Consider the following 26,029-nt stretch of genomic DNA (forward strand, 5'->3'; position numbering starts at 1 on the left):
TCATGACCACAAAGTGAAAATGGGTAAAGCTTAAAACATTTCTCTCCTCACTCACAGGACTGGGGCAGAGCCTGACAAAATTTCAGATCTAACAGTGGTGACCATGCAAAGGGGGGGAAATTTCTTCTCCATCTCCAGTGCAGGTTTCTGCATATTTTTGTGCACGTTTGGTTCAGGCCAGGTCAGGACATTGCTCCTGACACGCTGCTGACCAGGCAGCTCCAGCTTCATCCCATTCCCATATTCCAGAGACCTATAGGCAGATGACAGAAATTACTCAGAGGTGTAATTTAAGTTTCACCGTTGCTTGGGTCACCCCGACAGCTGTCAGGGCCTGCCTGGGGCGGACCCGGTGCGGGGTCACGGCTGAGAATCTGCCCAGCCTGGGCCCACCCGCCGTGTGTGGAAGGCGGACGCGTCATCAGCCGCCCGCAGCAGCCGTGCCGGGCGGCCAGACCCGCGGGCGCCGCGCTCACGGCCGGTTTTGCCTCATAGATTCTAATTTCTCCTTTAACTCCTGCTTTAATTCCGCCTTTCATTCCTTTTTCCGCGCCCTCCCTCAGCGCCCGCCTCAGGGACGAGCCAGGACCCCTCCCGCGGGCTGCCCGCGCCGCGCCTGCCCGATCGCAGCGCGCCCTCCGCGCCGCGCCGCCACAGGCATCCCACGGGGCAGCCCGCGAGCGGGGGGCCTTGCGGCAGGGGAAGGGGACGGGGCGTACCAAGGGTGATATGGGCGGGGCCGGCGCTGCGAGATGGACGTGGTTCTGCTCGCCGCCGCTGCCGTGCTGCTCGCCGTCCTTCTCTTCTTCGCCACCCGCCTCCGCGGCCAAGCCAGGGCAGGTGGGTCGGGGCGCCGAGCTCAGCGGCCGGGTCTCTTTCGCCCCCCCCGCGGGCCCGTTCCAGTGGGCGCGGCCCTGCTCTCACCCGGGTCCGCACGCGCGCGGGGGGCGCGTTTCTCGGGAGCCGGCAGGGGGCGCCACCCCTCGGGCGGCCCCTGAGGGGGACCAGCCATGTTGGGGGGGGAGAGGGGATTTTGGGGGGTCCCGAGGGGATTTAGGGGGTCCTGGGGAGGGTTTCGGGGCTGTCCCGGCGTCTTAATCCCGCCCTCCGCCCGGGCTGCCCCCCAGGCTGCGGGGTGCGGGCGCCGAGGCCTGGTCCACTGCTGCTGGGGGTTCCCGGTTCCCGGCCTGAGGGATGTCGGGTTAGGAGTCTGAGTTCTCTGTCAGGGGTTCTTTCAGAGGCTTTGGGGCTGGAAGGTGTCCCTGAGGTTCCTGCAAATGAGGGAATGGAGAACAGATCCTGGAGGCTCGGGATCGGCGCTCAGGGTGTAGCTGGAGGCCTGTGACGAGTGGTGCCCCCGGGGTTCTGTGCTTAGTGTTTGTAGCTTGTTTAGCAGTGACTTGGACAAAGGGGTCGATGCTCCCTCAGCAAGTTCACTGATGATACAAAAAAAGGAATGGCCGATGTCCTTAGGGGGTTGTGCCGCCCTTCAGAGGAGCTTTGACAGGCAGGGAAAAACCTTCCGAAATTCAGTTCAAGGTCCTGCACCTGGGGAGAACAGCCCTGAGAACCAGCAGACACTGGCGTGTGACTGCACGGGAAGGACCTGTGTCCTGGTGGACAACGAGCTGTCCCTGAGCCAGCTGTGTTCCCTTGTGCCAGGAATGCCAAGGGGATTCCCAGAGTGAGAGCATTTCCAGCAGGTCAGGGAACCATCCTCTCCCTCTGCTCAGCCCTAGGAGGCACATCCAGGGTTCTGTGTCCAGTTCTGGGCTCCTCAGGAGGGACCAGCAGAGGCTGTGAGGATGATGAAGGGGCTGCTGGAGCATTTCCTGCCCAGGAAAGGCTGAGGGAGCTGGGAATGTTCAGCCTGGAGAGGAGAAAACTGAGAGGGGCTTGATCCACATCCAGCAGTGTCTGCAGGGAGGGCTCAGAGCAGGGCCCAGGCTCTGATCTGGGGGGCAGTGTGAAAAATGCCAATCAATCACTTGTTTTCCGAATTTTAAACGTTTAATAGTAATAAAATAGTTATGAAAATAGTAATAAAATTAAAGTAATAAAATTTGAGCAGTTGGGATTAGGACAATACAAGACAATAAAAACAAAGAGTTACAGACAGTCCGGGTACCTCTTTCTGGGCAAAATAAACCCGAAAAAGGGCACCCATTAACAGAGGATTAACCCTTAAAAGCAATAACCTGTTACATATTCATGCACCTCATCCATGATGCATAAATTCCATTCAAACAAAGGATTCTGGCTGGTCAGTGCCAACTTCTTCCTCTTAATGAGTGAGGCAGGAAGAAGTTAGTTTCTTTGATAATGGAGCAATAAATTATTTTTTTCTGAAAGATCTAGGTGTCCTGTGGTGGTTGTCTCAGTCCGAGTACCTCATTCCTCTATTTAAAAAAGTATCTTACATAGCATAGTTTCTATTTTAACATTATGTTATAACCTAAAACTGTATTTAACACACTACTTGAAAAAATGAATACGGCATAATTTTCTGACATAACACATACAATATTCATTTGAATATCTGCAAAAAGCCAATCATAAAATATGCATTTTTCACAGCCAGCACAGGCAGGAACTGAAGCTCCACCTGAACATGAGGAGGAACTTCTTCACTGGGAGCACTGGAAAAGGTTGCCCAGAGAGGGAGGCTGCAGAGTTTTCCTCACTGGAGATATTCCAGAGCCATCCGGAGTCAATCCTGTGCCGTGTCCCACCTCTGCTCCTTTCCCACCTCGCCCAGGGGAAGCAGGTGGATGATGCAGCACTTCCAGCTCTGTGTCACTGCTGGGCAGGGTTAGATCAGGGAATCCTCTGGGCTGGAAAAAACCTCTAAAATCGGAGTCCAACCACAGCCAGCACTGCCAGTTCCACTGTGCTGGGTGGGAATTGGGTGCTGTGGGAAGGAGCCAGCTGTGCTCGCTGTGAACTCACTGCCCTTGCTGTGTTCTCTCAGTGGAAGGAGCCAGGGTTTTTGGCTGCCAGGTGTCAAGTTAAGATGTTTAGTCAGCACAGACTCTGAGCTCCTGGTCAATACCTCCACAGATTTTGGGGATGTGGGTTGTTTTGGGTTGGAATTTGTATTATTTTTCCTTTGGGGCAGTTGATTGATAATTTTTAATTAAGAGGGAAAAGCACCACACATTTAATACAAACACAGCCACTCAGTGCAATACTGTGCAGGTAAGGGATCTGTGTTAAAAGCAGATTTTGCTGATAATAATTAAATTTTCCAACACATTTCTCACACAGCTCTGCTTCCACAGACCTGATCTAACCCTTTCTCTTTGAAAGGTTTGGAAACTGATGTCATTTCTTTGAATTCATATGAATTAAGAGATTAACTTTTGGTAGAAGTGAGGGATGCATGCCCTGGAAAAATGCATCATTTCCTGAGCTTGACTCCTGTCATTATTTGGATAAATCAGGGGCTGTGAGGTTTGGGAGAAATTCTTTTCTCTTTAAGCATTCAAAGTTCTAAATTGAAGCCCAAGCATTTGTTTTAAATAGTGTGAATTATTATGAAAACCAAACTTTAATACTGATTTTGAGCAAGTTGGTTGAAGTTAATTTACATTCAGGACAATTTCATCATCTTGAAGCCTTTTTTTTAGTGGTAACTTTTTGACACTTGCATGTTGGCCATGCCTTTTTTTTTTTTTTTTTTTTTTGTTACTGTGGTTTTAAGACAATTTTTTACTTTAATATATTGGTTTCTATATGAAAAATCTCTTCACAGAATTTCAGCTGCTGGAGATGACTTTGTCCTGTGTACACAACACAAATTATTTTTCAGAACCACTAGGATTTTGGTGTATTTAATAGCCACAAAATCTAGTTTTAAGCAGGAATTTCCTTTTCTATTCCATGTTCTTAGGTGGAAAATGGAAGCTACCACAATTGTGCCAATAAATCTGTGTTGCCACCTGGAAAGGATTTGAAACCAGGGACGACGGACCTAAAGAAGTGGTGGGAGCTCTCACCTTTTCTTGATAATGTGCAGGGATTGGGGCAGCAGCTTCCTTTTGTGTTATCTCATGGAAATTGGCTTTTAAAAATGTTCAAATGTTTAGGGAGCTGAGGGTCAGGAGAGGTAAATCCTGTACCTTCGTGTTTCTTTGAAAGGTCACTTGGAGCAGTTGTTTTCAGCAGGATCATGCCTGGACTTGTTCTATTGAAAATGAAAACAAAAAGTGGCATTTCTTGATTTTCCACGTGGCTGCCACTTCTCTTTCTGATAAGCTCCACTGGGCCAAAGCATCTCCTCAAGAAGCTTCCACCTGTTGAATTTTGAACCCCTGAAATCTCTGAATTTCGGAGGTTTTGCAGGGAGGCAGAAGGTGCTGGGTGGTGTGAGGGTGCAGCAGGTGGAGCTGTGTCCCTGTCCCTGCAGCCCTGAACTGCCTCCATTCCTGTCACCTACCCACCTGATGGAACTGAGAGGAAGGTGCTGTGATAGGCAAGGGCTTGTTCTCCAGAAAAGCATCTCTGCTGTAAGCAAAAGTTGGCACAATTTCGTGAAGGGGCAGATTTCTGCCTGGGAGTGCAGAATGAGGTGCTGCTCTGGGCTCTGGATGACTCCATGGTGCTTTTTGCAGTGGTGCTTCACATCCAGTTCAGGAGAGATTTCTGCTTGCAGAGCACAGTTGTGTTCTCTCTCCCTTCAGGAAGGAGACACAGCAGAGTCTCAGAGCTGCTGCTGTGCCCTGGCTGACAAGTCAGCTGAAATAATCCTTTGCCTGCACTGATGCTTCCTGAGCACCCAGGCAGAGCTGCTGTGCCCAGCACAAAAATGTTCTTGGCTTTTCAGGGCTGAGTCAGACCCTGGACACCACAAATACAAACTGAGCCCGTGTCTCTTTCCCAGACAGCTGTTGAGTGTTTTGTTTGTATTACCTGTTAATTTGAGGGGTTTATCTCATTAATTCAGCCTGGCCTGTCATTCTGCAAAGCTTGTGGATGGCTGGTCTCACCTCTTTAATGCTGGCCATTAATTTTCACTCAGATGGCTCTGGATCCAGGCTAATTAGTGCTTGTGTGAGTAATCTCTGCATGATCTGGCTAGCCTGGGGTGCCACTGCTGAGACCTCTGCAGCTCCAGGAAAATGAAGAGATGTGCTCAGATAAGTGCAGCAGCCAAACCCCGCCCTGTGCTGCAGGAGGAGGTGAAAAAAAACCCCAGCAGGGCCAGACCCCAGAGCAGATCATTCTTGAGCTCAGATACGATGGTCAGTCCAGCCCCAAGGAAAAGGAAAAGTGATTTTTAAGTGTGTCCTGTGTTGTGTGAAGCCTTCCCTCTGTGTGCCACAGCTCAGGGGGAGGGAGGACACATCTGAACTTTCAGCATCCTGCAACAAAAGCTGTGTCTGGAGTCACGTAGGCAGAGCCCTGACCCCGCAGGGAGCAGGTCCAGGTGTGTTACAGCAGAGCAGAGGAAATGAGGATTTTCTCCCGCTGCTGTGAAGGACAGGGAGAAATGGAATGAGTAACATTCATGTTTTCCAAATCCCTGCCCAGCTGAGTGCCTGGCAAACAGAAGCTCTAGAATGCTCGAGTCAAAAAGGTTGGAAAAACCCTCTGAGGTCATCCAGTCCAACCATTCCCCCAGCACTGCCAGGGCCACCACTGACCATGTCCCCAAGGGCCACATCCCCATGGCTTTTCAATCCCTCCAGGAATGGGGACTCCAGCACTGCCCTGGGCAGCTGTGCCAGGGCTGGACACCCCTTTTCATGAAGAAATTTTCTTAAATATCCAACCTGACCCTCTCCTGGCCCAGCCTGAGGCCGTTCCCTCTCCTCCTGTCCCTGTTCCCTGGGAGCACAGCCCGACCCCCCGGCTGTCCCCTCCTGGCAGGAGTTGTGCAGAGCCACAAGGTCCCCCCTGAGCCTCCTTTTCTCCAGGCTGAGCCCCTTCCCAGCTCCCTCAGCCACTCCTGGGGCTCCAGCCCCTTCCCCAGCTCTGTTCCCTTCCCTGGATTCTCTCCAGGTCTTTTTTACTGGGAGGGGCTCAAAAACCAGCCCAGCACTGGAGGTGCCCCAGCAGTGCCAGCACAGGGGACAGACCCTGCCCTGGCCCTGCTGCCACAAGCCAGGTGCCACTGGCTCGTGTTCAACCAGCTGTGTCCTGCTGAAAAAGAATCTGCAGCCAGGAGAAATATTTTAGAAACTGGAAGGAAGAAAAAATCTTCATTAAAACGTTTCTTTTCCTACTAAATGACAGTCCATAGTGACTTGGTGTCTGCTGTTAATGTGCACGTTTTGGAGATGTGACAAATACCGTCCACCAGCTGCCCTGTGTGTTTGGCTGTGATCTGGGTCAGGTGTGGTGGGGTTTGGTACATCCTGAGCCCAGTCCACACTGGTCACTTTGAGGAATTACTGAGTCCCCTGTGTGAGTTAAATGGAGAAGAGCAGAGAGCTTGGTTCACATGTTTTTCACTGTGAGGGTTGAGCTCTTCGGTTTGAAATAAATACATGGCTTATAAATAGATTCCTCTTTCATAAAATGCAAAGCAGTCTCTGTTTCACAGGACAACAGGAACCAAAACCAGAATGAATGAGAGCTGGAACTGCACAGCTGAGCTGCTGGGCAGGACCATCTTGGGAATTACTGAAGCTTGCAGGTGAAAGGATGCTGAGGTTTGAATTGCAGCACATCTCAAGAACTTAGGAAGTGAAATACTGCATTTGTATAAAAAGCTTTTTGCAGAGCTTTTTTTGGCATTTATCAGTGTCCAAGAAGTGATCTGCCCTGCTTCTTCAGGACAGTGTTTCCTGTAGCATTCCAAATAAGCTGTGACTAGGACTGGGCAAGCCTTGGAGCAGCACTTTGGCATCTCTGCACTGATTGATTTCTCACAGCCCTGCTTGGTCTGCGCAGGTGGATGGCACCAGGAGGGTGACAGCAGTGTGACAGGGCAGTGGCTCAGTTCCAAATGTCACAGCATTGTAGGGACCTGCTGGCATCCCTGTGACATCTCTGCTGGCCAGAGGTGGCCCTGCTGAGCTCGGGGCTCCAGCCTGTCCTTACCAGCCCCAAAATCAGTGCTTTGAAGGCTGTGATGACTGAGGTGAGCTGCAGGCACGCCTTTGGTGCTACATAATTCACTCACAACAAATCCCATTTCCTGATGGCAGATATGCTAATAGGAGTTTTTTTAGGAGGGCATTGTTTGGCTCAGGGGGTGCTGGAGACTTGGCACGGTGTGCAGAGCATTTTGTGCTCCTGCTGGGACTCAGCTTAATCTGTCAGATCACAAAATAAATGTGTTCTGAGATGGAGTAAGTGAGTTGTTCTGCACTTTTCCATGAGACCATTCGAATATTTGCTTGAATTAAAGCTTAAAAGTTAATACTTTGCAGGATTGAGCAGGCAGCAGATATCAGTTAGGCTTATCAACAGAATATGCAAAGCAGGTATCAAGGGTGATGATATTTTACCATTATGTGGTTTTGGGGTTTTTTTGCATTGCTGCCATAGTTAAAAGCAGCAGGAAGCCTAAAAAAATATCTAAGAGTTTTCTATGGAAAACTTCTGAAATGAACCCACTGGTGAGTTCCATCCTCCCAGGATATTCTTCATTTGCCAGATCTTAATTAGTAACTGCAGCACATGCAGAGAAGATGGCAGTGAGAGCTGCAGTGGCCCTTAGTGTCCTGTTTGTACCTTCCTGTGATTTGGGAAGCTTACATCAGCGGGGTAGAACGAAGTGTTTATTTCAGCTGTAATTTGTGATCCTTTTTTTGTTCTTCAGGGTTTGTTTTGTGTGGAATGATTTACATATTCCTCCCTGAAACATTCAGCCTCTGAGGTTTCAGTCAGATGAATCTACGTTACACAAGTACAAATTCAATTAAAAAAATCAAAATACTTCAGAAATGTGAAAAGCACCAATCACTTGTTTTTAAAATATTAAAAGTTTAATAGTGGTAAGATGGCTATAAAAAATAGTAATAAAGTTAGAGTAATAAAAAAATTTGGACAATTGGGATTAGGACAATACAAGACAATAAAAACAAAGAGTTACAGACAGTCCGGGTACCTTTTCTGGGCAAAATAAGCCCAAAAAAGGACCCACGTTAACAGAGGATTAACCCTTAAAAACAACAGCCTGTTGCATATTCATACACCTCATCCATGATGCATAAATTCCATTCAAACAAAGGATTCTGGCTGGTCAATGCCAACTTCTTCCTCTTAATGAGTGAGGCAGGAAGAAGTTAGTTTATTTTATAATGGAGCAAGAAATTCCTTTTCTCTGAAAGATCTAGGTATCCTGTGGTGGTTATCTCAGTGTGAGTACCTCATTCCTCTCTTTAAAAAAAGTATCTTACATGGCATAGTTTCTATTTTAACATTATGTTATAACCTAAAACTGTATTTAACACACTACTTGAAAAAATGAATACAGCACACCTTTCTGACATCATTTGAATATCTGCGAAAAGCCGTTTTTCACAAGAAAGAAAAACCACACTTTTCTGTCTGTGCTGTTTGCTAACTCAGAAAGGGAGAGTCAGCTTTAACATGAATATTTTCTTTTTTTCTCGCAGCTGATGAGGAGCAGCAGCAGAATGTGGCAGCAGCAGCAGCAGGGGCCAGGCCCCGGCCCCAGGTGGAGGAGAGGGCAGAGGGGATGCCCCGGCGCCGCAGGAACATGGGCACCAGGCTGATGGCCCAGAGGAGAGCCCAGCAGGCAGAGGACGGGCTGGAAGGTAACTCTGCCTTCAGCTCATCTTGCAGGCATTGAAACAAACCTTCCCAGCAGCTGTCCAAGCTGGGGAAGGGGTGCAGCTGCCTCCTGGAGGAAGTTGCTGGGTTTTGCTGGTGGATTATTTGCAGTTTCGCCATAATCTGTCTTTGTGGGGGGATAAAATGTAAAAAGATAGGGATAGTGTAGAAAGTAATTTTATTTTTGAGGAGTTGTAGTTGTATTAATTACTAAAAATTAAGAATAAGTTTGTTTTTAATAGGTTACAGTTGTATTAGATAAAGATGAGTGTTGTAAAAGAGTGAGTTAACTAGTTAAGAAGAGAACTAGTTTGTTAACTGTGCTGTGAAGAACTACCCATGAGAAATCACCAAGTATAAAAAATTTACAATTCAATAACAACATGTCTTCTCTCCCTACTTCATCACTTTTGTCTGTATACCCTTACATTAAACCTCTGCCTCCTCCTGCGGTGAATCCTGGGTGTTTGTGGTGCCAGACCCTTCACATCTTTTTAGGAAGTTTCCTTCTTAGCCATGCAGGGAATTAAATTAAATTGCCTTAATTTAGGTGCCCTCATCACTCTCTACAGCTCCCTGAAAGGTGCCTGTGCTCAGCTGGGGCTGGGCTCTGTCTCCAGCAGCACTGACACAACCAGAGCACACAGCCTGCAGCTGCACCAAGGGAAATACAGGTTGGATATCAGGAAATTTTTTTTATAAAAAGGGTGATAAAGTTCTGGAATTTTCTCTCTGGGGAGGTGGTGGAGTCACCAACCCTGGGTGTGTTTAACAAAGCCTGGATGTGGCACTGGGTGCCAGGGTTTAGCTGAGCTGTTGGGGCTGGGTTGGATTCAATGATCTTGAAGGTCTCTTCCAACCTGGTCATTCTGGGAATTCTGTAAATTTGGGAAAACAGAATCCACACCTTGCATTGAACAACAAGCTGTAGTGCATTAGTGATTCCTTTTAAATGAGTGGGAAGCATTAATTCCCCTGTGTAATCTCTGCAAAACATGGAGTTCTCTCTCCAAGGAGCCATGCAGGTGGTGGTCAGGATCAAGAGGAGTTCCTGGAGATCACCACAAACTGCAGCATTTTGCCAGCAGGTTGTTGACAATGTGTTGTGTAAATCCTGTGCTGGATTTACAGGTCACAGCTACATTTCTGTAGTGTAGACAAAAATATGGTAATAAATAACATCTTTCTACAGCCTGTAAGTATAATTCCCTTTTCTGGTGAAGCTTGACACATTATTCTCTTTATTGCTGGAGAGATGAGATCACCATGATTCACCCCCTGGATTCTTTCTACTTTCAGATCGTGGGTGAAGTGTTCAGGCTTTCTGCTCAAGTTCTGGAGTTTGCAGTGGAGATCAGGGTGTCTTTGTGGAGTGCAGGAGGTGAAACACTGAGCACACACCTCTGTGATGCTTTCATTGGAACTGTTTGCATTTTGTTCAGCTTCCCTTGCCCTGCAGTTTGTAGGAAGCCTCACTTTGGCAGGTGAATGTCCTTTTCCAGCTAATTATGTTCAGCAGTTTCACAGATGGAGATTGGACAGGTGTGAACTTTTCAACTTTGGTTATTTCTTCTCGTGTGATAACATCCTGGAAAGAAAATGGGATCTAAAAATACTCAGTTTTCAACTCCAGACATCAAAAGTTTGAATGCTGAGGGCCGGCAGTGAAGCTGTCAAAGCAAATGGCTCATCTTGTCTTATCTTACTTTGTCACTTTAGCAATAGAAGAATCTGTGTCATTGGGCTTTATAAATAATTCTTTTGCAGCTTTCTGATCAGATGCAAGTGCTGCTGCTTTTGCATGAAGTTCCCTTTGAAATGACATGCCTTCTTTTATTTGTTTTCCCTAATTTCTTACCCAAATTAAACCAGCTTCTTGCTTTTTGCTTCTGTGGGTGGTTTTATTCATATTTTGGGATGTTTTTTTCCAAGTGGCTGAGCACAGGTGCACAGCAGGAGCAGCAAAGCCTTTGGAGAGTGAGCACAGACTTGGGCAGAGGAGCTGTGGAGAGAAGCAGCTGTCCCTGATTCCCCAGCACTGAGGTGCTCAGTGATCAGTGGCCATTATTAATTGGGATTAGCCACCCCCAGCCTGGCCCTGAGCTACCTGTTTTAGGTAAGGGATTAAGATACCTGTCTTTTGTAAGGGTTTTCCCCTTTCAAAAGGATGTGTTGAATGTTTTAAAGCCCTCTCTGTGGACATGTGGCACAAGCCTGGAATCACTCTGGGATTTATCCCTTTTTTTTTTCATTTTCTCTGTGTCACTGCAGTATAGAGCAGTTTTGCCTGATTGCATTTGAGCCAGCTGGAATGGCAGGTTCTCTCCACAGCAGGGTTTTGTGCTGAAGAATTCATTGACTCCTTGGAAAGACAGCCCAGTGCAGCACCAGGGCTGAAGAGCAAAATTATTTGGCAATTTAGAAACACCAAACCCAAGCCAGTCTGGTTTCTCCACTCTTCCCTTTGAAAACTTCTGAACATCTGCAACCAAAGCAGATTTTTTTTTTTTGGTTTGCTTGAATTTGTTGCAATGTTTTACTGGTAAATTTCTGTTCCGTTTGTGGAATTTCCACTCTGGGTCTGTGCTGAACTTTTGGGCAAAGCTTCCTGATCCTTCTGTGTGTCACTCTGACTTCTGCCAAGAAGTGATTTCTTCACCAAGCCGTTGCTGAAGAGTCTGAGCAGTGACCTCAGGGAGGGTGTGGGGGTCCCTGTGTCCCTGGGATGGTCACAAAGTACAGTCAGGTAGGAAGTGCTCTTGCCACCTCAGAGTTCTGCCTTTTGGGAGCCGGTTCTGCTGACTCTAGGAAATGTCCCCAAAGCTGCACTTGCAGACTTTGGAGTTGTGGTTAGCATGAGGGTTTTCTGTTTTCCATCTAACCATCAGATTTCAATTCCAGAATGAGAAAGAAGCTTTGAGGGTGAAGTTGTAGCCCACGGTTTCTGCTGCCTGAGCTGAGCTGCTGTGTTGGTGCCAGGACTCAAATCTCTCCAGAGCAATGGGGGAGGAAAAACAACCCCAAACTCTGGGCAGTAAGATCAAAACCTTGAAAACTTCATTGTCCCTTCTGTAGCTTCAATTTTACTTGTAGATCTGGATAAGGAATCATTTAATACAGAGATAGTAAATGGTAATTTTCAATAGTAAATGTTAAAAAATAGTTAATAATAGTTAAAAATAGTAAATAATAGTTAATAATAGTTAAATGTTAAAAAATAGTAAATGGTTATTTTCAATATTCAAATCTACACCCACTGCATTTTGGAGCAGAAAGTGACCCATCCATCTGATATTTCCATCAAAAACGTCATTTCCTCTCAAGTGACAAGAAACTCATGAGGATGAAATGATGACAGGTTCATGAAGTTGGGTTGTCTTGATCCAGCTGTGCTAAAAATCGAGGGGGTGAGGGTTTTGTGTCACTTGGTTTTGTCTCAGGCCAAAACCAGGTCGTAATTCTTCACCTTGCTGGGGTAGCTAACTAAATCTGTTACAGATTGTCACAGACAATGGTGCAGCAGCAAATATCCTGACTTTCTTCCCAGAAGGAAAAACCAGCAGGTGCTGGGTTCCTGATTGCCAGGGTCCACATGGGCTGTGGCAGGGGACAGACCCAGCCAGGTCACTGAGCAGTGGTGGTCAGTGAGTGCTCCAAGGAGGTCACCTCCAGGTATCATCACCTGCACATACCCTCTGATGGCCAGGGATTGCTGGGAGATGGTTCTCCTTGGTGACAAAAGTGATTCTCAAAATGACTGGGACCCCTGAGCTGGGACTTTCAGGCTGGCTTTAGAAAAATGGTTTTGGTTGCCTCAAATTGCCCAATTTCATTCCAGCCACAACACTCCTGCCTTTCCTGCAGCCCTCTGCAATCTGGGAATCTTGGTAAAAACCTCTGTGCTCTGCACACTGGAGCAGGGTGCTGCTCCTTTCCCTGTGGAAAAGGAGTCTGGAAGGAGAGTTGTGTATTCATGGGGTTAGGTGGAGAGCCCAGCTAGCAGACTTAATTAACTCTGTGTGTCTTAATTTAAATTGAACCCAGACAGAGGTGGCTTTGTGGACTGGCTCCAGCCAAGATGAAAATGCTGCAAGGCAGAAATGGGTGAGGATTTCAGGCATTAATCATTTAGGGCAAGAGAGGCCAAGCTAAGCAGTGGGAGAAGGGGATAAATTGGAGTTGGAGTGAGGGATGTTTGTGGCATGTGGTAGAGTAAATAAATAGCATTACCCATTTCCAATTTGAAATTCCTTTTATTTACCATCCAAGGAGGGTGTGCTTGGCTCTTGTTTTTGTCTGAGTGCATCCCCTTGGATTCTGCCCACCTCTGGGTGGACATAAGGGTGTTTTGTTGTGAGCTTTTTCTTGTGCAGAAAAAACACTTCTCCAGCTCTCAAGTTGAGCTTGACCCTCCAAACCTGCTCCTGGTCCTTGAACACTGCAGAGAGCTCAGAGGTGAAGAAGGTGCTTCTCTTGAGACTGCATTTTGGAGCAGAAAGTGACCCATCCAACTGATATTTCCATCAAAAACGTAATTTCCTCTCAAGTGACAAAAAACTCGTGAGGATGAGATGATGACAGGTTCAGTTGGGTTGTCTTGATCCAGCTGTGCTAAAATAGTGAGGGTTTTCTGTCACTTGGAGGGGTGTGTCAGGCCAAAACTTTGCTGCTGTTGATGTGAGGGAGAGAGAAATTGGTGGTTATAACTGCCCTAAATCATGGTGTGGTGAGCAAGAACCAGACTTGTCTAAAAAATGCCAGCACTTCCCAAAATGTCCCACAGAACTAGACTTGACTTGTTGCTAAATGTGTTGCCAAAAAATGGGGCTTTGTGTGGGTCATTGTTTTGGTTTGGATTTTTAACAAACAAAGTAAGGGCTCCCTCAAAGAAATAATCTGCTTTTGTCAGGTTGCTTTTATTCTTTATTTCTTTAAAAATATTATTATTTAATATTTTATTATTTAATAATAGAAATAACAGTCTAGAGTCCTGTCTGTGGGCTCTCTACTTCTGGCAGTAACATAAAACTCCCAAAGGTTAAATATCCCAACATCTGCATGGCTTTTCTCTGAGCTTTTAGCATTGTGCAGCTGAGCACAAGCAGTGGAATCTCCAGTACAGTGAACATTTGGTTAAATTATTTTACTTCCACAGCCTCAATAATGATAAATCAAACAACTTTTGACAGTTTGAGTGCTCAGGTTTGTAAAATAAAACATGGTAAAGAAAAGTCTGTGAGTGCAGCATAAGTTAAATTATAAGTTCCTCTCTTCTTGTGCATGGCAAGGTTTGGGGATGAGAATCTCACATTTTTCTTTCTAAGTATTAATTACTGTTGGGAAAGAAAGCAAAAAAACAAGGTATTAAAAGTTTTTAAAATTATAATAATTGGGCATTTTAAAATTCTTTTTATTGCTTTGTGTGGCATCTAAGCTCAGCTTTCAAATCGTGCAGCTAAAAAAAAATCTTGTATGAGTGTTTTCTGCTACTTTTTTGGGGAAAATAATATAAAAATAATTCTTCATCCCCATTAAGTGATGGATATTGTGCATAAGTTCAAGAAGAATGTGTTTGTGCTGAAATCTCTTAAAATAAGCACTTTTCTGAGCACTGAAAGCTCTGGAAAATGTGTAAATTTAGAAGCAGTGATGCGGTCCCACGCTGTTCTTGTGAAATGGAGCTGCCTTAATTGGCGTAGTACTTGAAATTATTTTAATGCTTAATCAGTAGGAAAACCTTTCTAGTACAGTTAAACTTTGACTAATATCCCAACTAGTGAATCAAAAGTCAGTTTTGCCTTGCTGCTACTCATGCAGAGAGTTTGGTGCTGTCAGTGCCCCCGGTGAGTGGCTGATCCTGTTCAGGCACAGCCAGGCTGGCCAGGGGGAGGTCTGTGGTTTCTCACCTCTGCCAGATGCTTTTAGCTGAGAATAAACTTCACATTCTGCTCTAAAGGTCTGGTCTTCGTGTCTGCTGCGCTTTTCTGCCCTAAGTGTTGCCTGTTTTTGTGGCTTCAGATTAATAAAGCAGTTTCTTGTTCAGTTTCTAAATGAAAAATTAAAAAAAAACACAAAAATTAAGGCTAGTTATTAGAGTGTAATTAATCCCACCACGGGATTGTGTTACTGGGGAATGGCCACACCTTTCCAGTGGCTGGTGTCACTCATCTGTTGGGTATTAATTACTGTTAATAACATTTTCTGCTTTTGCCTGGCATTTCCCCCCCCTCCTTTCTCTTACTCCTTTTGTTAGGTGCTGCATAAGTAGTAAATAAAGCAGCTGGCTGTGCCCAAAGGACTTTCTGGGAGTACCTGTGCAACTCTCATTCTTTTTCATGGATGGGAACCCATTTGCTTCACCCAAAATTTAAAAGGAAGCAAGACAAGGACAGCTAGACCAGGTTGGATGGGGCTTGGAGAGACCTGGTCTGGTGGAAGGTGGGAGTGGCAGTGGGGTTGGAACAAGGTGATATTTATTGTCCTTTCCAATCCAAACCATTCTGTGATTCTGGGCTAACTAAAATACACAATGCTGATTGTTTATTTTGGAAGTTTTTGTCTGTTCTGTACACACTACAGAATTCTGTTGGATTTCTGTCCTGCTAGAGAACATCAGCACATTTCTAAAGGTACTGGGAAGCATTTTTTTAAAAGAAGTCTGTAAATTTCCAGCAATTCAGACACATCTGTGACTGATAACTTCCCTGTTGTGCTGCCTCTCAGTATGTTCAAAATATCAATGAAAAGCAAAACTTCCCTGAAGCCACCCCTCAGCTGGGCAGCAGAGAGCCCCACGTTTGTGTAAGGCAGTTTGTGCTTTCTGACTCTGGATGGGAACTCCTGGGACTGCTGAAATCACAGAGAGGTTTGGGTTGGAATTAAAGCCCATCCAGTGCCACCCTTGCCATGGCCAGGGACACCTTCCACTATCCCAGGCTGCTCCAAGTCCCATCCAGCCTGGCCTTGGGCACTTCCAGGGATCCAGGGGCAGCCACAGCTTCTCTGACAAATCCATTCCAGGGCCTCCCCACCCTCCCAGGGAAGAATTCATTGCCAGTATTCCATCTGAACCTGCTTTCTTTCAGTTTTAATGCTGTCAGAGCGTGGGGTTTCCCAGCTCAGCACAAATCCAGGCTGCCCAAGCCCAGCACTTGGGGGATGCTGAGCTGCTTTCATGAACTGACCCTCCTGCACCCCTCCCAAGCTCAGGGACACATGGAAGCCAAGTTCCTGTGGACTCAGTCCCCACGGAGTCTCCCAGTGCTGTCACAGCCACAAGTGTGTGAAAAGTGATTGTTAAAAGCTGCTGAAACAATCGCTGCTGGATTAAAATGAAATAAAGAATTGCTGGCTGTGTGCAGCACCCTCCCTGCTTTTGGTGGAGCTGTGACAACAAATGGATTCACAAAATGCTTTGACTGTGTGTTGATGTTGCTGTCAGCACATTCAGGTTCATTCAGTAAATTTTAATTCAGTAAATTTTAATTGCAGCCAGGTTTAGTGCCCTGGTGACCTTTGCAGCTCTGCTGGCTCATGTGCTGTGTCTGCATCCCCATCTCTGCCTTTTGATGGGTGGAACTCCACACACTGGAGGAAGTGGTGCCTAAGGGGTCACATCAGATGCTTCAAACAGGAGGAAAGAAATGCTCCTGAGCAGCAAAGGTGTGTTTGATCCAGGACTGGGGAAAAAAAAGGCTTTAAAACAAGCCTTCCTTAGATTTCTGGCTCAGGTAATCTTAATATAGATGAAATCTGAGAAGCCCTCAGGTGGAACAGTGTCACAGATGGTGTTTTATACTTGTGGTGTTTGCAAGAAATAATTTTCTAAACAGTAATACCAGAACTGAGCTGTTAATTTTGGAGTAATAACTGCTAGTGCTGGGTGTGCTCACCTGTTGTGTTTGGAGCTCTCCTCAATGCTGTATTTAAAATACAAATAAAATTATTTAAAGCATCATTAAAATTATAGAAGCATCTGTCTCAGGTCTGAGTATCCCTGGTACAGGAAGGGGGAACCCTTTTGATCATCTCAGTAATCAGACTCCAGTAATTCTCTGAAGCCCAGCTCAGCAACCAGGCTCACATTAATTCCATCTCCTGAAAACTGCTGTTATTTGAGAGCCACCTACACAGCTCTCAGATACATTTATTTCTCATGATGTCTTGGTAGTTTAACCATAGCCCCATTCTGTGTCTTGGAATTAGTAAAACAAGAATGTTTCCAACCTAATTCTTCATAAAAAAGAAGTGGGAGTGTCATTCATCCATATGCTCCTTTCACAGCAGCTTTTTGGGTTCCCAAAAAAAGGGACCAGGTGCTCTGGAGAGAGCTCCCTCCAAAAAACATCCTGGCACAAATCTCTTCCAGTTTGGATCTGAAGTCAGCATCGAGCAGAGCAGCACTGGGGATGCTCAAAGCACCAATTATTTTCCCCAAAAAGGGGATCCATGTGTGAGAACTTTCATTTTGAGCCTGCCATGACTGTGGATTTGTTGTGTGGTGTTTGTGCAGCGAGCTGAAGATTTCTCTGGGAGTGTTGAGCTCAGTCCCCAGCACTGATTTAGACCAGCAAATAAAGTGACTGGGAGGAAATGGCTGCATTTAAAAACTCTTCTTCCTCAGCCCTTGAGTGAGCAGAAATCCTCATTTGCACACCCTTTGAGCATAAAACCCTTTCATATTTCACCATTGGCAGAAATCACCTCTGTAAACAACCATTTGTCATACAACAGGCAAATATTTACATGTCATTTTCTTGCAGGCAGACCCAAGATTTGCATTTCAAGGATTTTTTTTTTCCCCCCTCATCCCTGAAAGGTTTTTTCTGTCAGAACCAGGGGATGAGTGGGGTGCCTCTGAATCCCAGTTTTTCAGTGGATGTCTGTTGTGCAAAGCCTGGGGGTAACTGAAAAAAAAAAGTCTCTGCAGGCCAGTGTTGAGCAGATAAATAATGACAACCATTAGCACAATTTCTGTATCAGAGAAAATCTCTCTTTTAATTGTGGAGAGCAAGAAATATTTATGAAAAGCCTCCCTTCAAAGGATCAAGGAAATTTTTATTTCTCCTTTCACTTGAGTGTGTGTTTGCCTTGTTACTTCTGCTCTGTGGCTTTGGCAGTCTCCTGTGATTTTTTTTTTCCTTTTTTCCATCTAAAAGGTCTTGTCTGAAGTGTGTGTGTGTCTCCTTTTCATCTGCTGCTGCTTTCCTAGGCAGCACTGCAGTTTCTCCAAGGGACTTTTTGACAGATGATTTAAAATTTGTCATTTTATGCAATGTTGCAGAGGAAGAGGATGCTGAGGAGGTGCCAGAATTTCAGGTGTCTGGGAAAATTGGAGCAAAGAAGCAGAGGAAATTAGAAGAGAAACAAGCCAGGAGAGCACAGAGAGAGGTGAGTATTTCCTGCCACGTATTGAGCAGAGCCTGAACAGCTCAGCAGAGAGCTGGGAATGACACAGAAAGGCAAAGGCAGTGTCATCACTAAAGGCTTGGTTTGTCTTAAAAATGTCAATTCAGCTTTTGCTGGCCCAAGAGGGCTGTGGAAAACTGTGTCTCATTTTCTTTCCATTCAGACTCTTGGGGAGGAGAGGAGTTAAACTCTTGAATGCTCTTTCTTGGATTTTTCCACTGATTTCCAGCCTCATGTCAGCACTGTCCCCCCTTGAAAATACATTCCAGTGCCCGTGGTGCTGGTGTGACACCCTGGGCAGTTGTGAGGAGAGGTTCAGGTGCTCCCAGAGTGCAGAAGTGTGGTTTGGTTTTATCTGTGTTTAGCCATATTTGTTGTTTTTACAGACTAGGGGAGATGAAAAGCTTTTTGGTGTTAATTCCAGGGAAGCAAGAGGCTTTTCAGCCTTCTGAAGGCAGCAGTTTGTGCATTTTCCTTGGAATTGTTCTATTTTATTTTTTTTTCAGACTCTATATTTTTCTGTATGAACATTTTTAAAGCTTGTGAAATCCCAAGTTGGGAATTTTAGTGTCACCTGAGGTTTAAATCCAGTGTAGTAGATGGAGCAGTTGGTAATAAACTTAATTACTGGTTATATATATACTTCCATTATGAACCTTTTCTCACTCAGTGCTTTCATCATTTTGTTACTTTCCATACTCATTGAATTTAATTTTCTTTTTTTTGTTTAGTGGAAAATGTGAGCAAAGTTGAATGAAGTTGAATAAGCATCAGTTGGTGGAGCAAGGAATCTTCTGTTTCATTTTAAAACACGCTGATTTTTATTTTCCCACGTAGATGGATAAATTCCTTGGATGGGGCTTTTCTCTGAAACACTAAAAGCCAAATCATCCACTGGAATATTTTCTGCTTGTCCTCTTAAATATATTTTCAAATTTAAGTATCCTGAAGAGCTGAAAAAAAAAAATCTTTAAAAAGCTAAACACACCAAGACAAAACCCTTTTTATTTTCCCCTCATTTTGCAACAACCTCTTTGTCTTAACAACAAAAATAAAATTATTTCAAGAGACCATTGCAGCTTTTTCTGTAAGAGATTCTGCCCAGGTTAATGACACATTTGAATGCACTTTTTTTACAGTGTGTGTTCCAAATCCTTTTTTTTTTTTTTTTTTTTATTCCTTAGGGTCCTTTCTAACTAAACTTCAAGTGAGGAGAACTGGAATTCCCTGTAACACCACTGTTGTAATAAGCTCATAGGCACATCCAAAAATTAATGAGATACAGATAAGACAAGTGAGGAGGGTAATTTCTAAATTTACAAATTTAATTTAGATTTTTTTTTTTTTTTACAAATTTTAATTTTTAAATTTACAATGTTGAGTGTGCTGAAGGGGAGGGGAAGTGAAATGATAGTGGCTTATTATTGTTATTATTCTTTTTGATGTTTCTTTCTGAGCAGGCATCTATAAGGTGGTAAGAAACCCCCTCATGGTGTCATCATATGAAATTTTCAAATCAGATTCAAAAATCAGATTCAAAAAGAGTAAGGCTTGGCTTGCATCATGTTTATTTTAGGCTGAAGAAGCAGAGAGAGAAGAACGGAGAAAGCTCGAGTCAAAAAGAGAGGAGGAGAGGAGGAAAGAAGAGGAGAGGATTCGCCTGGAGGAGGAAAGACAGGTGGGAATAATTGTATTTATTTATGGAAATACTGAGCCAGCTTTGCTTTTGGGATTGTTTCTGGGTGAGTTCTGTGCCCAGGGACCTGCAGAGACCACAGGCTCTGTCCTGCTCAGGATTTGGAGCTCGGGACTTTGCCCAGCCCAGCTCTGAGTGCCTCCCAAGGATGGAGATTCACACTTCCCCTGTTCCCTGGGAGCTGCCAGCTGGAACCAGCAGGGCAGAAAGTGAAAGGCAGCAGCAGCAGCAGCAACTGATTTTGCAAGTGTTGTGTGAAATTGTATGATTTCATTCTAATTTTATGTATTTGCATGTGCTTCCCAGTTAAAGATTCCTGAGCTGTGTGCATATGTTAGCAGGAGTGACCCAGAAAAACAGGTACTGCTCAGCTGAAATACTTTTCATTAGTGAGGGAGGAAGACTTGGACTTCAGAGCTGCTTTTTGTGCTCAGGCCATCAGTGCTGGCTGGGAACTTCGTGCTCTGGTGCTGCTGCAAGTTGTGTGCTGGAAAGGAGAGAGGTGTTCTGCACGGTTCTGAGATGAAAACTTGCAGCCCTCAGCTCCCACTGTGAATTTTTTGGGGTTTTTTTTTTGGAAATTTGTGTCTCTGCTTCATGGAGATTTATTTTAATTTGCTCCAAGAGCAGGTTGTGTAAGTGGGGTGTGTTGCTGATAATATTTTAAAAAGGAAAAGACAATTTTTCCTTTCCTCTGTCGAGGGCATGAAGGCAGGATAAAGCAATTTTAAAAATAACCAATACATTACACATACAGATTGTATCCATGAGATCTTTATGTGAATTTCAATTTAGCTCTGGGGTTATTCCCCACAAATCCTTTTCCTTTTGAACTCTTAGTTCCTTTCCATCAGTAGAAGTCTTGAATTTCAGAAATTGGAGGGGGAGGATGTCAGCACTGCAACATCAAGGTATGATTTTGTAAAGCAGCTTCACCAGACTTCCAGAGGACCAACAATTCCACAGCTTCCCTTCCAAGAGAGATGTACAAATTTACTTTTTTTAATATTTTCCTAAAGTTCTGAGAACTCTTGAAACCCTGAATAACGAGTTGAGGTGACTCCAGTGCTCTGGGGGAATTGTGACACCCTGGCTGGACAGTGACATTAAGTGACACTGGAACTTCCAGTCCCTTGCAGGGTGGCAGCCAGCACAGCACAGCAGGTGAATTTTTAAGCAAATTCCACCTGAGCTGGGCCAACCTGCTCCAGGGAAAGCTGTGGCACAGGACTGAGTTGTTCTGCTGGGATCTCACATGGGCTTTAGTCATTCAGCTGGATTAACTCAGGCACAGTTGAAAAGTTCAGTAGAAAATAAAGGTGGGATTTCAACCAGACATCTCTTCACACTGAAATATTTATTTACCTTCTTTTACTTTGGTTTCTGTTCACTTGAGTGCTGTGTAATTTATTTTTGGTTGAATGAGGAAACTCTTAATTGTTTCTGGTTTAGTTTGCAGTATTCCTAGCAAAGACTGCAGCACTTCTGTTTCACATGGCTCAGGGAAAAAGAGGAATGCAAACTAAGGCTTTGGTTTTATTTTTTTATTTATTTGTTCGTTTATTTATTTTAAACATTGTGCACAACAATCCACAGAGTACTTCCTAGAACTTGGAAAGTTGTTCCAAATGCCTGAATCCAGCTTGGTCACTTTAGCCAGTACTTTCCTACTTAAATCCTGTCATTTTAAACTATTTTAGTTTGGTTTAATTATTTGTTTTCCCAGTATTTATCAGGACAGCAAGCCCACCCACTAGGCTACAACAGGAGCATTATTCTGCCTCTCAGAGGAAAATGCTGTCAATATTTAATTTTTTTGCTTGTGTCTAAGTTGATCATCCAGTAACTGCTGAACATTTGCAGCGTGGATCAAAGTAAATGTGTCTGACAATATTTAATGTCCATGCTCAGCTGTTTTCTGGTAATTTTAAATTTGTCTTCGTGGAGCCTGTAACAGGAAACAGAAATTGAAGAGAGCCTGTCCTTAGGCTGAGAACATCTCATCTTTCCAATCTTGTTACAGGCTGATGGTGTGATGGAAAAGGCAGAGCTTCTGAGAGGATCATTGGGTTTATGGAATACACAGGATAAAATGTCATTTATTTTCCTCCAGAGGAGGAATTCTTCATTGCCACAAGTAATGGCTTGTCACCAGGAAGGCCTTGTGCACTGCACATGTGATGATTCCATTCCCTCATCTCAATTTGGAGGTGGAAAGGCAAAATTCTGAGAGACACCTCAAGTAGTGACTGATAAGAGATAAAAGCCAGGGGGCAGCTGGTTTTTTTTGGAGACATTTTGTTCACTGACATTGCTGTGGTTTATATAACCCCACAAGGCACAAAAAAAATTCAGTTTATCACTGAAGTTTGCCTGGGAAATGTTGCAGTTGTCAGGTACCTCCTTTTCCCTTTGCTCTCCCAGAGTATTTCTGCAGGTTCACTGTCAGGGGCAAGTCCCCAAACAAGCACAGCCAGCTTTGGTACCTAAATTCCACTTAAACCCTTTTTTTTTCAGTCTTTTTCCCAAGAACTGCTACTAAAATTGTACCTTGAGGGAGTTATGGGGGCTAAAATCTTGCCTAGCCTTGAGAAAAATACCCTCTGCTTCTATGTCAACAGATTTGTATGCACTTATAAATAAAATGTGGTTGCCCCTTGGCTTGAGTGTTGCAAACCAGATCATGTATTTTTAAATTCAAGTTTCCTTTCCAGTGTTCTGCTGAGCTGATTGGCTGCAGGCCTGAGGAGGCTCCTTTATAATTGGCATTTGCTTCAGCTCTGCTTTACCCTGGGGATTTCCCTTTCACTCTTGGAGTTTTTTGGTGGTGAGCTGGTTTACCAGCTGACACCTTATCAATGAGAGTGAATTTCCTCTGATGTTGCAAAACAGAGTCTTCAGACAAAACCTGGCAGATTGCTCACAAAAAAAAAATAAAAAAAAGCTCTTTTTTCCTTTGCCTGTGTGTGCACAGAGATTTTGGTAAATTTGCATTTAAGTGCCTAAATGCACTTAGATTTTGGTAAATTTGCATTTAAGTGCCTGAATAAAAATGGTTTGTATCTTCAGAGCTGTAGAAATGGGGGTCAGCCAGGATCACAAGGATCCTCTGGAAGGTTTGACCCTAAAGTTTTGACTCTTTGATCATGTAAGAAGGGGCACCAAGTTTTAGTTGTTTTATTTTGTGAACAGCAAGATTTGTGTGTGTCTCAGCAGATCTCTTCATTCATTATCTGTTTGATATTTATATCCATTTTTCCTGCATTAACAGTGCATTTCTTGAGGCTGATGGAGAACCACTCCATAACTGCAGTTTAAGCATCAGTTTTCAAGGGTGCATACTTCCCTCAAAATTAATTTCTCCTAAGGGAGTACAAGTTGAAAACCTTGCAAAAAAACCTCATTCTCCTCAGATTTTGGGGGTTTAAGGACACTCATTCTGTCTGGGGCAGGAATCCTACAGATCCATCTGCCCTGTGCCAAATTATTCTCTGCAAAGTCCCTTTTGGCTTCCTGCAGAACCTGCCCTGACAGTACAAAAACTGGATGCTGTACAAGGAGGGATTCTTTGGTCCATGGCCCTCTAAACACTCAGGATGATGTTCCTCATCCTAAAAATTCAGGATAAAGGATAGACAGGGGGCAGGTGATGCCTGAAGAGTGTCCAGTGTTTGCTCTGCCTTCCTCACTGCCCGTGGGGTTTGCTCCACCCAAGCAGCATCCTGAGCAATCTGTGATCCCAAAAATCAATGTGTGCTTCCAGCTGGGAGCCTGAGAGAGTTTTTGGGATGCTGTGGGTTTCACCTGGTGAAAGATGTGCTGGAAATAATCCCTGGGATCAAGGCAAGGGGCAGACAGAGGGTGAAAGGAGCCTCAGAGCACATCCAGGTCCTTGGTGGGCAGGGGAGGCTGGGTGGGAAAAAGAAAACAAAGCTTTGAGTGATCATTTATTTACTTATTTGTTCAATAAAGCTGGGGTCAAAGTGGGATAGTGTGTTCTTCACATGAAGTGGAACAAACTAATGAAAAAGAAGTCTTTACTCTGTTCAAGCCCCCGTTTGGGGTAACATTTAGATGGGTGAGGAGAGAGGCAAGCCTGCTTAAAAAAAAAAAAAAAACCAAAAAGAAAAAACCCAAAAAAATAAAAGCAGGCAGCTGAAGATGAGCATCTGCAGTTACCACATTTCCATCTGCTGGGATTTCCCCAGCACCCCACCCATGGCTGGGGGGTGCCCAGCCACTCTCTGCTCTGAGCCACCAGCTCAGGAGGAACCTGAGTGCCAAAAATGTGGGGTTGGAAAGGTGGGTTTGAGTTCAGGAGGAACCTGAGTGCCAAAATGTGGGGTTGGAAAGGTGGGTTTGAGCTCAGGAGGAGCCTGAGTGCCAAAATGTGGGGTTGGAAAGGTGGGTTTGAGCTCAGTGCCCTCTGTGTGCCTGGCACAAAATCCTGGGCTCAATGTGTGAGGTGACCCTGAGGGGCTGGGGGTGTTTCTGGGTTATTTGTGTGGACAGCACTGAGTTTTGTGGGAATTCTGCTGCCTAAATTTGAGCCTGCAGCTCCCACCCATCTGCTCTGTGAGCACGTGAGAGAAGAGAGAGTTGATCAAAAAATACTCTAAATAAATAGAATTATTCTAAATAAATAGAAATAAATATTGTAAATAAAGATATAAAAATAATCTAAATAAATATAAATATTCCCAGCCATCCTGGCAGTGCCAGGGTTCCCCTACTCAGCCTCCACCTTGCTTCTCCCTGGGCACTTGTGCAAAGTCATCTCTCCTCTTGCTCTGAACCAAGCTGCAGTTTGAATAAATCCTTTTTTGCCCTATAGATTGAATCATAGGTGAATTTAGGTTGTAAAGCATGTGAGGCTCTTAATGAATTTTTAATTTTCAGATGGAAAAAAAGCAGCTGGAGATATTTAGTGTTCTGGAGAAAGCCACAACCCACCAGGAAGCTTTGAGGGCTGACACACCTCAGGTTTTTTTTTTTTTTTTTCAGAATCACCTAGAAATTATTTACCAAAGCAATTTTGAGGCTTTGTGATTGTTTTTTTTTTCCTCATTTCAAATCCTGCTGAATTACAGCCTCTCTAATAGACCAGGGGAAGAACATTATTCTTGTCTTTCCAGGATCAAGATTAAATTTAATGCACTTACAAGAAAAGAACAATTGCTGTTGCTTCCAAATGAAATATGGTTATGTTGTTCTTGGCATCTGGAGTGCATGTAAGGAAAAAAAAGGGAATTCTGCTGCCTAAATTTGAGCCTGCATCTCCCACCCAGCTGCTCTGTGAGAAAAGAGAGAGTTGATCAAACAAAAAATACTCTAAATAAATAGAATTATTCTAAAGAAATGGGAATAAATATTCTAAATAAATAGAAATACATATTCTAAATGAACATAAATAAATATTCCCAGCCATCCTGGCAGTGCCAGGGTTCCCCTACTCAGCCTCCACCTTGCTTCTCCCTGGGCACTTGTGCAAACTCATCTCTCCTCTTGCTCTGAACCAAGCTGCAGTTTGAATAAATCCTTTTTTGCCCTATAGATTGAATCATAGGTGAATTTAGGTTGTAAAGCATGTGAGGCTCTTAATGAATTTTTAATTTTCAGATGGAAAAAAAGCAGCTGGAGATATTTAGTGTTCTGGAGAAAGCCACAACCCACCAGGAAGCTTTGAGGGCTGACACACCTCAGGTGCCAAAGCAGTGCCTCAGAGCACCTGGAAACGCTCTGCTGAGCAAAATTCAGCATCTGGAAAACAAAATCCTGTTGGCAAAAGAGGGGCTGGGGGCACAGTGCTTTGCCAGTCCCACAGCAGGGCTGCTCTTCTGCCTGGGGTGGGAATGGGAGTGCTGATGGGAACCTGCTGGGATAATTCCAAAAAAAAAATCTGCTGTTGGATTAATTGTGGTGGTGATGAATGACCCAAAAATGATCTTGTTTTGTCTCAAGAGCTTCCTCAGATCTGTAGATTTTTCATGAGATAGCAGTTTAAAAAATGGATTTGGCTTTGCAGATACACTAAGGTCCTTTCAGTCCTGTTTTTCTCATTCTTGGATGTTGGCAGGACTCTTTCTCCTGACATTCTGGGAATTTGATGCAAAAATATCTATATATATATATAAATATTTATATATTTTTCTATTCTTATAAAAAGATAAACATTTT

The 26,029-nt window shown here is 44.4% G+C and overlaps 1 protein-coding gene across 1 annotated transcript in view; it reads left to right on the plus strand.

Moving 5' to 3' along the window:
• The first annotated feature begins 697 nt into the window (after window positions 1-697).
• The window catches only part of DDRGK1 (DDRGK domain containing 1), a 36,689-nt gene continuing 11,357 nt past the window's right edge, over window positions 698-26,029 (plus strand). Inside the window, exons 1-4 of the mRNA XM_041488171.1 lie at window positions 698-840; window positions 8,571-8,732; window positions 18,032-18,138; window positions 19,733-19,834. Coding sequence (XP_041344105.1) covers window positions 753-840; window positions 8,571-8,732; window positions 18,032-18,138; window positions 19,733-19,834 — 459 coding nt within the window. The 5' untranslated portion in view covers window positions 698-752. The remainder of the gene's footprint in view (window positions 841-8,570; window positions 8,733-18,031; window positions 18,139-19,732; window positions 19,835-26,029) is intronic.

The sequence above is a fragment of the Pyrgilauda ruficollis genome, unplaced genomic scaffold (genome assembly GCF_017590135.1).
Source record: "Pyrgilauda ruficollis isolate IOZ18807 unplaced genomic scaffold, ASM1759013v1 scaffold88, whole genome shotgun sequence".
NCBI lineage: Eukaryota > Metazoa > Chordata > Aves > Passeriformes > Passeridae > Pyrgilauda > Pyrgilauda ruficollis.